The sequence below is a fragment of the Anguilla rostrata genome, chromosome 1 (genome assembly GCF_018555375.3).
Source record: "Anguilla rostrata isolate EN2019 chromosome 1, ASM1855537v3, whole genome shotgun sequence".
In the NCBI taxonomy this organism is placed as follows: Eukaryota; Metazoa; Chordata; class Actinopteri; order Anguilliformes; family Anguillidae; genus Anguilla; species Anguilla rostrata.
In genome coordinates, this window is record NC_057933.1 from 82784728 (window position 1) to 82796224 (window position 11497).

The 11497-nt window shown below is 44.3% G+C and overlaps 1 protein-coding gene across 1 annotated transcript in view; it reads right to left on the reverse strand.

Moving 5' to 3' along the window:
* Nucleotides 1-4223: 4223 nt before the first annotated feature.
* The window catches only part of LOC135248502 (IgGFc-binding protein-like), a 62334-nt gene continuing 55060 nt past the window's right edge, over nt 4224-11497 (reverse strand). The window contains exons 45-51 of the mRNA XM_064323265.1: nt 10864-11437; nt 9715-10316; nt 8450-9017; nt 7618-8033; nt 6925-7107; nt 5184-5485; nt 4224-4625 (exon numbers count right to left, since the gene is read on the reverse strand). Coding sequence (XP_064179335.1) covers nt 4616-4625; nt 5184-5485; nt 6925-7107; nt 7618-8033; nt 8450-9017; nt 9715-10316; nt 10864-11437 — 2655 coding nt within the window. The 3' untranslated portion in view covers nt 4224-4615. The remainder of the gene's footprint in view (nt 4626-5183; nt 5486-6924; nt 7108-7617; nt 8034-8449; nt 9018-9714; nt 10317-10863; nt 11438-11497) is intronic.

The following is an 11497-nucleotide window of genomic DNA, read 5'->3' on the forward strand; positions in this document are numbered from 1 at the left end:
ATGCTGAGTGGCTTATCGCCCATGTACTGGATAAACTGGAAGCTCTGGAAGAACATGAATTAGTCACCTGGAGTGAACTCACACTTCAAAAAGCATTATTCTTCTGGAGGATGGTGCTTCATGAGCAGCACAGAAAACTGCCAGCACCCAATCAACCAGCAGGGGTCACTGGTGTGCGGTGAGTGAGATAGCGCCAATCATGCACCACCTGACAGAACACCAGGCCAGAATGTATAGTCTAGATTCGATACCAGACCAGAAGGAGTGAGCTTTTACTAAACATTAGCATGTGCGCCTTTTGACATGTTTTGATCAGATTGATACATATATTTATCAATTTAAGGTAAAACATAATTCTTTTTTCCCCTTTGACAATGCAAAAATCAAAATAGGACAATTTAAAAGTTCCATAGAAAAAACTATGTGAAATGGAAGTGGTATACCGCAATTTTGCCATCGTTAGACAGGTCTTAAAATGGGGTGGGGGTCAATGAGCACTGGTCTCTGAAGTTGGAGGGCAGAACCAAAACAGGCCACACATTTTAAAACCTACTTAAACTCGGATAATTTAATAATTAAAATTAAAACAAACCCCTGCCCACAAAAAGGGAATAATCTAAATACTGTGAGAATTTGCCCTTGTCCTCAAAAGTTTGGATTGGAAAAGGGAAAAAAGAATGATTGTTTAGTTGCGATAATCACATATTTCTTTCAAAAATCAATTTCTTGAATAAAAAGCTTTAAGCTCTTAGTGCAGTTACACCTGTAAGTTTAATCAGACAATGTGTGAGTAGTAGCCAATGCTGACCTTAAGAAAGGCTTTAGCCCCCAGTGGGCCCTGTCCTGCTCTCTCACTATGAAACCAATACAAATAGAATTATAATGTATATTACCTTCTCAACAGGCCGAACTGTGTTCCTTGCAAGTGCACCCATGTGCACTGCGCCTTCCCCCGTGCATTTGAAATGTCCCCATATAGATGAAATGGCCATTCAGTTCAGCGATGCCATTACTCACTTTGAAAAGGTGCCCTGTTCATAGATTTATTTGCTTGGTGTGCTGGTGAGGACAAAAAAAAAAAACCAAAAGGGAAGGAAAAAAATGTATAGCTGCAAGCTCGTTTTTATACTGAAAATGTTTTTAATAGACAAGAGATCCTGCTGAAAATTGCAGCTAAAACCAGATGGAATTCTACAATGGTTTAAGACGGTTTAAGCTGTGTTTTCGACACCAACTGTATAGCTGGTCATAGCTGGTCAAAGATGGTAGAGTAACATGGTGGTCAACTGATGGTCTAACTGACTACATACATTGGTCAGCTGGTTGACCAGCTAAAAGTTTCGAAAACGCAGTTTATACCAGATTAGGCTGGTTTAATATTGAATTTTCAGCCAAGGATACACTCGCAATTATTTTTGTTATTGAGGCTATAATTCATAGTCCGATTACATAGTAAATATTTAAATGGTCTCTTAATAAAAGCAGACTACCTGTACATCTACAGTTAGCAGGACGGAGTGTGGCACAGTGGGTAAGGAACTGCGCTTGTAACCGAAAGGTCGTAGGTTCGATTCCCGGGTAAGGACACTGCCGTTGTACCCTTGAGCAAGGTACTTAACCTGCATTGCTTCAGTATATGTCCAGCTGTATAAATGGATACAATGTAAACAATGTGTACAAAAGTTGTGTAAGTCGCTCTGGATAAGAGCGTCTGCTAAATGCCTGTAATGTAATGTAATGTAATGTAATGTATTTTGTAAGTTTTTTGCTCTTGTAGCATGTGTTGGCTGTACAGGTAGCCTGTACATATTGCCACTGTATGTGAGCTTACAGAGGGGGCATTATACACTGCTTATGTTTAATTAAAGCAGTGATTGAACTGAATGAACTGAAAGTGAGTGAAAATAAGCTGTAGCAAAAAACAATTTTTGCACTAAGGCTGGGTGTGTGGAGATGCAGGAACCGGGAGAAAGCTTCTTGAGGAACAAGTTACACCTTTATTTGGGATTCTGTATGGTTAGGAGGGTGTGACTCTGAAATCTGCAATCAGAATTTGTGGTGCTGTTTGTGCATGACCTTGAGTTCTCCTTGAGGTGCAGTATGAAGCGGACTGCTGGACTGACAGCAGGTTATGGTGGTGATGTGATAAAATTGGGTAAAATTAGTCATCACGATCATTTCTGTAGGTAATCCTGTAAAGTGCCTAAGTACAGTGTGTGCAAGCCCTGCTGACCTGTAACTTTGTGGGAGATGATTTATAATCCAATGCCTTTGAAAGGTCCAGGGGCTGCTGGGTGGCTCATTCTGCTTAAATGCATAATTCACCATTTTCTTATAAAATCTACAAAATGACCTTGTGGAGAACTGACATTTTTTGGGTCAAAATACATGTATAAGTCCATAAAAAAGGCTCCACAAACCCTCATAATGGTAGTCTGTGGACAACCTAAGATTCTGCTGTAGAATCTCTTCAAATAAAGAAATCAAAAGTAACCATGCCTGAGGGACAGGGTGAGGGTTACAGTGTCACCGCTGGGGTTTTCATTGTGTACCAGCACCCCCTACTGGTCAAATGGGAGCCTGCAGTCTGTGTGCGCAAGCTGTGCATAAAATGTAATCCTCTAAGGCAAGGGGATATGTACATACACACATAAAGGGGATCAGGCTCTGGATCAGTCTCCCGTTCCACATTAAGTCCTGTCCCATCATCACATTTAAAGACCCACTTTTTTTCTCTTGCTTTTAGTGCAGTTTGAGGTTTCCCTACGGTTTTCTCCACTCTTAATTTATTTAGTTGTTTTTCACATCCTCTCACTGCGTTTTTAATCTGTTGTTGGTCTTATTCAGTCTTTCTTAAATTGATTTTATCCTGTACTTTTATCCTCTTACTCCTTATTCCATTTATTTTATTGTGTTGTATTGTTAATACATGTATTGTGTTGTGATGTAATTTTGTTGTGGTTTGTTGTGTTGTATTGTAGTGACTGGAAAGCACTTTGGTGCAACTCCTGTTGTTTTTAGATGTGCTATATAAATAAAAGTGACTTGACTTGACTTGGCACACTCATCTGGAATTGGCATCCCAAACTGGGAGAAAGGGGGTGTGGGGCTGTCCAGTGGTGAAACGTCTGCAGTTATCGTGTTTGATAATAATCCGTTGTCCTGTCATGCCAGAATGACCCCGGGGAACATTCTAGAGAGATTTTAAAGCGATAAGGCCGGCGGACCTCCAAGAGGGGGAAAAAAATGGCGAAATTTCTGTCAGCTCAGACTCTTCCTGTTGGTGCTCAGATCTTCCAGTTGCCTTCGAAGACTGAGCTGAGCCTTCGTGACTTTATTTACACTGTCAGGTCTTGAAATGAAAATATGCAAGTAGGTCAATGTTTTCTAAGAGATAAAATGATAAATGTTTGCAGTTTTCTTGCCTATAGCGCAAGACAAGGAATTCCATAACCTTACAGAACTTGAACCCAAGAAATTGTTGCTGAGGGAATATGTGCATGAACACTCTGATCAGAGATTAAATATGACTAACCTTCAGTAAATTTAACGCTGTTTCCAGGGTATAAATTGGCTACTGGTCAGAAGGAAATCACAAAAAAGCAGAGACTCCTGGTCTCCATGACTGTTTGAGTGTCCTGGCCGAGCCTGGTGGCCCATTTTTCTTCCCCAGAATGAAACAATCACCTCAGAGTCTGTTAATAGACCATTCATAATGGCTCAAAAGTGGTACGGCTATAATGAAATGATTGATACAACTTGTGAACTGTTTTTAGGAACTTGAGAGCAAATACACAGCACGGATTTGTCTGGTGGTTGTCTCATATGTTGTTGTAATTGTTAGTATGTCCACTAGGTGGAAGCATCATCCACGTTTCAGTTTGTTCTGTTAGGGTAACAAAATCTGTTGAATGGGAATTTAAATAGAAGATCTATGTTAAACAAAAATCTATGACTATATTACCCAAGGCCATGATCAAACTACAGGTACAGTATATAAAAAGTTCAGTCTTCATTTAAAAAATAATTTATAAGTGTGTGTAAAAGACATCGTCGTTAACATGCTTATTTCTGATTCCAGATCATTTTTTTAAATGAAGTAGGCTATAAAGACATGAAAACACAAACATACTTCTCACATCTGGAGATCTGACATGCTGGAATCCTGTTTAAACCTACAAGTTCAGATTTTATAACGGTGATGTCTTTAAAAAAGGAGCTGGTTCAATGGCATGTATCTCTTTATTTGTTGGTTCCAGTAAACAGTACAAGAAATTACTACTTCTATAAACTGAAGACAGAAAATGAAAAATTCAGGTCCACTACCCCCATACAATTAGAAAACCTAGTTAAAAACGATGTACAATAAAACTCCATCCAATCCCTGCCCTACCCACTCCTTACATAGTGATAAATGAGAAGAGTTCTGAAACAAGTTTCGGGTGTGGGGGGGTGGGGGTGGGGGTGGGGGGGGACCAAAGTAGACTGAAAAGGTGACAAGGCTACTGCTTTGCAAGAAAAAATTAATTAGGAAAGCAATATTATAAAGGGGAGGCGGCTTAGTCGGTGATGTCAGATGTGGGTGGTTCTGAAAGCCGGGTTATCCATGTTGGTCTCACTTGCCCCTGGAACAAAGGAGAAGAATAACGATGATCACGATATGCTTGCTTTGAAGGGACCTTTTGCATGGTGCTCATCTGTGCAATACTGTAAGCTGTACTGTAGTGGTTCTGAAACTCAGTCCAGTGGACATGCCTAGGTCTGCCGCAACCAATCTCAGGAAACAGAACACATACTGGGTTTCCAGGACAGAGTCTGTGAGCCACTGCTGTAGGCTGCTGTACATGAGATGTGTTGCACAAGTGATGAAAGACAGAGGAAGGACTGCACATCTATTGAGAGGATGTAATGGTGTGTTTGCTGAGCTGGTTAAGACAGGCAGCAGATTGGCTCATGAGGATAAAAATAATTTTGTTTTGCAAGTGCAAAGGGAAGCACAGCAAAAAGTTTAAAAGTTTACTGAATCCATATTTGGGTACGTATCTATATTTTAGGCACACTTTTCGTCACGAGTCTGACATAAAATTGGCAAGCATTTTAATCTTTTTCCTGTATGCTTTGACTAAATAAATGTGTACTGCATGAAGATGTTAAAATGCCTATCGAATGTTCATATTTCTCACTTTTTTCCAGCTTGACTGCATTCAGATGAAATGGTCCAGGCATTGCCAAAATCGTCCACGTCGCCCGTCTCCTCGCCGCTCGGCAACAGGAAGTCGTCCATGAGGTCGTCGTTGTAGTTGCCGCAGAGGCCGCACATCTTTCCTTCGTAGGCGGAGGGCACCACCACCTCCACATAGTACATGGCGTTGTACAGCACCCGCAGCCCAAAGTCTGTGCTCACGATGATGTTGCTGCGGTCCTTGTTCACGGTGATGCGGCCCTCGTCCAGAGACAGTGGCAGGCTCTTCTTCGTGTTATTGACCTGGTCCGCGAAAAGAGAAAATAAATAAGTAACGACTCGCGGAGGAAACTGACAGAGGCGACACTGCGTCATTCAGCACACCGGACAGGTCAACAAGGGTCTGAATGCATGCAATAAGGCACGCAGATCCATATAGAAGCACTGCCTCCACTCTACAATAGACACTTCAGCCTAGCTGTTGGAATGGCTAAGTGCACAGACAAGACAATCATTTACAAGACAAAAATAACACTCAACAGAAAATAAAGACTATCCTACTAAGAATGAGGAAAGCTGTTCAAGCCTGAATCTAAAGAAGCCATGGCAGTCATTGAAACATCAGTGCATGAAATGTAGTCTGTAGCTCTAAAGGTACCATTATATGAGTAAGGGTGTCAAATTATTTAATGGTGTTTTGGTGAAGATCTGTTGGTCTAACGGTATCTGTTGTTCAAATGTTAGGTGAAAATCACATATCACTTGTATCATAAGCAAATGTTTGGTTAATCTCACATATCACTCACTTGGTCAATTCATCTCTCACATGGAAAGTCGTAGCTAAAACTTATTTTTTAGTCGGGGATCTGGTGTCTGCAATTCCATTAAAGGAATGCACTCAGAAAGGATGTCATATTTATGGTCCCTCAAATGTGTGACAGAGGGTCCAGAATGGATGGTTCATCATTATTTCAGGTGTGAAGAAGTCTGGCCAATGGTAGGGAACTAATTATTCATTTAATTAACAAACGGAAAAAAATACAGAGGAGTTATTTTGATCTGATGGTCAGATCTTGCATATGCCTGATGTGTACAGGGTTTCAAAAATTCATTTGAGAAGGAAATTCATTACAATCACCATAAAACTGTTCTGATGGTTCTTGTGTAAAGCAATTTGTATTTGATGACAGTCACGTTTTCTTCTCGAATTAGGCTTGTACTAGTTTCATTAAAAATTAATTGCATTTCTTGAATTGAGAAGTGAATATATTCGTGTATTATTTGGTTTAAGGGGAACTTCAGTTATTCATACGTTGATCCTCACCCTAAAGTGTTTTCTCTCTCATTTCTAATGTGTATCACATGTAAAACTTTAGCCTATACATTGACAAGATAGTGACTGTAAATTTTGGTCACTTACAATATTTGGTCAATCGCGCTATCACCAAATTTTGTATTAGAAAGTCAACAGAGAGTAACATTGTGGAACAAAATTGATTAGCTGCCATTACACAGTATTCTCCAATTTATAAGATGGCCGGCATTAAGAGGAAGAGTTGCATCCAGAAACATCAGTTCAATTTACTTACTGCAGACACAGATTAATATATTTTTCTTATAAGTTGATTTTGACACACAACTTACAGGTCACATTACTTTATTTTCCGGTAAGATAGAACATACCGAAAATTCTTATTTTTAATTTAAAATAAACAAACAAAACAAAATGGCGGTTAACTCACGATCACTCTCCATCGCATGCCCTGCTCAATGGTGATAACATAGCCATAGACCACCACCGCCACCGCCTTGGTAACAGCAACCTTGCCATTGCCGTATTTCTCGTTGCTCTCTTCCACAGTAAAGGAGACCAGCCGCTTCTCACCCATGTCACACACCTTGGCCAGAGTGTAGACACAGGTGCCCTGGAAGTAGGGGGACCAAATTAAAATAATGGCTTGTGTCCCATACAGAACAGCCATTGTCTCGTAATTCCCAAGCAACATCCTACATTTTTTCTGCCTTCACTTAATTACTGGGACACACACTAAAAAAACAAAGCAGGTGACCCAATCACGATTAGGTTTCAATATGGATACTGTGCATCGCAAATGCTGTCAATAATCAATAATAATGCAATCTGCGAGACTTAAAGGAAGCAGATGATCGTGTTCAGTTTTAGGCAGCTCTACATTGCAGGAGGCTGCACAGCGAAGGCTTTGTCACCGTTCCTTTTTAAATGGCTCATATCAGATGTACAAAAATAATGTCTTTTATATGAGGACTGGAGATTCTGATCAGGCGGAGTAGGAGTCAGCAGTTCTACATGTGCTCAGAGGCTTGGCCACACAGTGCTTTCAGTGTCATAAATGAAGTCTATTCCCAAAGTAACTGGCAGCCAATGTAATGAGGCAGGAAAACCTCCCCAACCCTACCTGGAAGTCGAAGCGCCGCCCGTCAAATGAGATGTAGTGAGGGTCACCGGAGGCCACGCACTTTCTCTCACTCACTGGGTGACACCCGTTGACTCCGCCCACCACCTTGCAGGCCTCACCGGGGCCGCACTTGAACTTCTGGCATTCGATGGCCCCGTTCTCGCCGCACTTGCACTGCTCCTGGCACTGGCCGAGGGGGTAGAACACCTCGCACTTCTTGTAATAGCGCCCGCCGTATGAGCAGCCACACTCGGCCACGGGAACACAGGCATCCCCGCTCAGCAGGTGCCCCTCGTCGCACTGGCAGCCCTCCCGACAGGGCAGGTGGCAGCGGGCAGCCGCGGACGTGCTGGCGCAGGTGGCGGGGCAGCCCGAGGAGCAGAGCTCGTAGTGGCTGTTTTTGGGGCAGGAGACCGCTACAGGAGGGAGGGGGAAGCAACACAAAGGGTCAAAGGTCATTCTGTGTTCAGCACTGCCCTTGATGTTAACCCTTTGCATTGCATTTTTTTAAATTATTGACATTGAAGTGAATGAAATTTCACATGTCAAGGTCATTCTGGCATGTTCAACACTGACATTACAACAGCTCTTGAGCATTAGAAAACATGTAAAAGTGTCCACTTGGGATAATTTAAATAGGAAATACACTCTGGAAAACTATTCTTTTGACAAGGTTATCTCACAATAAGAATTATTTAAAACACTATGAGCAAATGAATATTCCTCGTATTCATTATTACTTGTGTATAAGAAACTTCTTCTAATTTCTTTAAAGAAAATGGTTTTCTGCAGTGTAGAAGCCCTACTGGTCAGAGGGTTAGACAAGACTCACGGCAGAAAGAGCTACTCCTCCAGGACTGGATGGCCACACCCTCATTCTGACAGGCGGACACGTAAGCAGCAACAGCCTCGCAGATAACATCATCGCGTTCCTCAAAATGGCAGGCGTCGAACGCGCAGTCCTCCAGGTAAGGGGCGGGGTCCACTCGAGCGTGGCAGTCACGGAAGGGCCCAGTCTTGTCGGCGATGATTCCGCAGTAGCGTTGGGCCCGGTAGGCGTCGATTTGGGAGGCGGAGCAGTCCTTGCACTCGGGCCCCGTGCAGCCGGAGGTGCATCCAGGGACCACGTCCACCCTCCAGCTCTCCCCAAGCTGGGACCCGCTCGCTGCTGCCTTCCCATCGCGCAGCATTCCATCGTCGCTAGGGTTCTGGTTGTAGTTGCCACAGAGGCCGCAGACGGCACCTTGGTAGGTGTTGGGGAGGGTGACGGTCACCACGCTGTTCCAGTTGAAGGTCACCCGCATGCCGAACGCCGTCTCCACCACAGCTGTCCGGCAGCTGCGGAACACCACCAACTTGTCTTCATACTGGAATGGCATGGAGGTGAACTGGCCATCCACCTGGTCAGAGAGAGAGAGAGAGAGAGAGAGAACCAATCAGGGGAAAAATAGCTATCGCTAGACTCACTACAACACATTTTTTGAATCCAGAAAACGTTACAGCCAGGTGGAAACAAAAACTGTATTCTCACAAACAGTCCAAACAAAATTCCCCTTTCAAGTGAGGCACGTTTGGTGAACAACATCGTTCGTAATTCTCAGGGATCTGCAGGACTGTATGATATGTACTAGACTAAGTGACTACTACATTAGTCACTATATGCTTTACAAACCAGACAGCCTTTCGCCCCCTAAAACACAATCCTTCACTTGGAAGCAGAACTGCTGGAGTTGATGCATTAAGAGATGATGGCAGATTAAAAAAGACCTATAAAATAGGGCTAAAAATGTTTAAATGTTTCAATACTCTCTTTTCAAAAGTCTGCACAGAGCACAGAAGGGAGTTCTGCTCGTAAAGGTGCAATTTAATAATTTTAATGTTTTAGCAGCTGTTTCCATTTGGCCAGACCCCCGAAGATCCCATTTAAATAATTAGCTAAAGAAACTCAGCCTCGAGTGCCTTCAAAGGAGTCTTGGAAAGCAAGTGTAGCCACAGCGGTTTTCAAATTAGAAGCAAATGGAAAAATCTGTGATCAATTAGAAGAGGTTAATTGGTACCACAGACACACAAACGCTGCCACCGCTCCCTGGCCCTCACCATGATCTGGAAACGGTAATCCCTGCTGATCGTGATGGTAATGCCGTACACCTGCACCGTCACCACCTTGGTGAAGGATACTGCCTTGCTCTTCCGGTGGTCGTTCTGCACCGTCACCTCAAAGGCTGTGAGGCTTGGGTCTTTGGAGCACAGCGCCACCAGCTGGTAGACGCAGGTGCCCTGGAAGTTGAAGCGTCGGCCATCGAAGGTGCGGTAATGGGGATCTCCGGAGGCAATGCAGGTGGAGTAGCTGAGTGGGCGGCAGGCGCGAACTCCGTCCTCCACCGTGCAGCGTTCGGTGGCCTTGCAGCCCGCCGGGCGGCACACCACCATGCCCAGGTCCTGGTCACACATGCACAGCTGTTGGCAGCCCTCATCGCCCCAGAAGCTCTGACCGGGTTCATAGTAGCGCCCTTGGTAGGAGCAGCCGCACTCCTTGGCGGGCACGCACTTGCCAGCGCTCAGGGCGTAGCCTTTGTCGCACACACAGCCCTCGGAGCATACCGCCAAGCAGACCGGACGGTCCTGCTCCGTGATCGGGCAGGTTAAGGGGCAGGGGCTGGCACAGGCCTCGTAATGACTGTGGGGCTGGCAACTCATAGCTGTGGGAACCAGGGACAAAGAAAAGGCCTGAATTAGGACCTGGGGTGGGGTCAATTCCACTTTAATTCTGCCAGTTCAGGAAAAAAAATAAAAACCAAAAATGCTAATAAATCATTATAGGCATATGAAATTAAGAGGAATTGACCCCTTGACTATGATAGGACATGTCAAAGCTGAGGTATACATGCCACCGATCAGAGATAAATGTGAACATTAACAAAATCTCATAATATTTCACCTGAGCACCAAATCAGGAGTAACTAAAAGTTAGGCCTATACCATTTGGCTAAATAAAGGCATTGGGCCATTTCTGGGTGTTTTATTGTACCATTTCATGAATAAACATGAAAAAGGAAAATGGCCATCCTACATTTGACTTCTCCATTGAATCGAGCAATAAAAACAACCGGTTCTCATTCTGATGCTGAAGCTTTCAGTTGAATTTGTATCATAAATATTCAAACTGGAGGTGCAACAGTCTTTCTGCAGTTCCCACATAAATACTTATCTCATCAGATGCGCCCCCCCTCCCCCCCCAACACTTACGGCAGCCAAACTTGTTCCTCCAGCCCTTCAGGACGATGCCCTCCTTCAGGCACATCTCGCTGTAAGAGCTGAGTGCCTGGCACAGCATCTGCTTGTCGCCCTTGAGGAGGCACATGTCATAGGCGCAATTCTCCATGAAGGCCTTTGGGTCCACCTTGTCGTGGCACTGCTGGAAGACGCTGTCCGCCTTGGTGAGGGCCCCGCAGTAGTCCTCCGTCTCGTACTGCTTCCTGAGTTTACCATCGCAGGTGGGGCAGCCCTCCTGACAGTCGTCAGAGCAGTTGGGGTCCTGGGGGTCCGGCACCCTCCAGCTCTTGGTCCAGTCGAGGATGGAGGGGACGGCTTTCCCGGCGGGGTTGCGGAGCTCGTCCTTGGAATTGCCATTGAAGTCGCCGCACAGCCCACACACGCTGCCATAGTAACTGCTGGGAAGCTGGATGAGCAGCCTGGAGTTCCAGTCATAGGAAACGCGCAGGCCGAAGTTCGTCTGCAGCACCGCCATGTTATTGGAGTAGATCACCGTCACCAGATTCGATCCCATTTCCACGGGGAGGTTCTGTACCTCGTTATTTACCTGTGGGACAGAGAGGGTTGTCAGATTCTTTTGAACTTAACTAATTTACTTGTGTTTTGT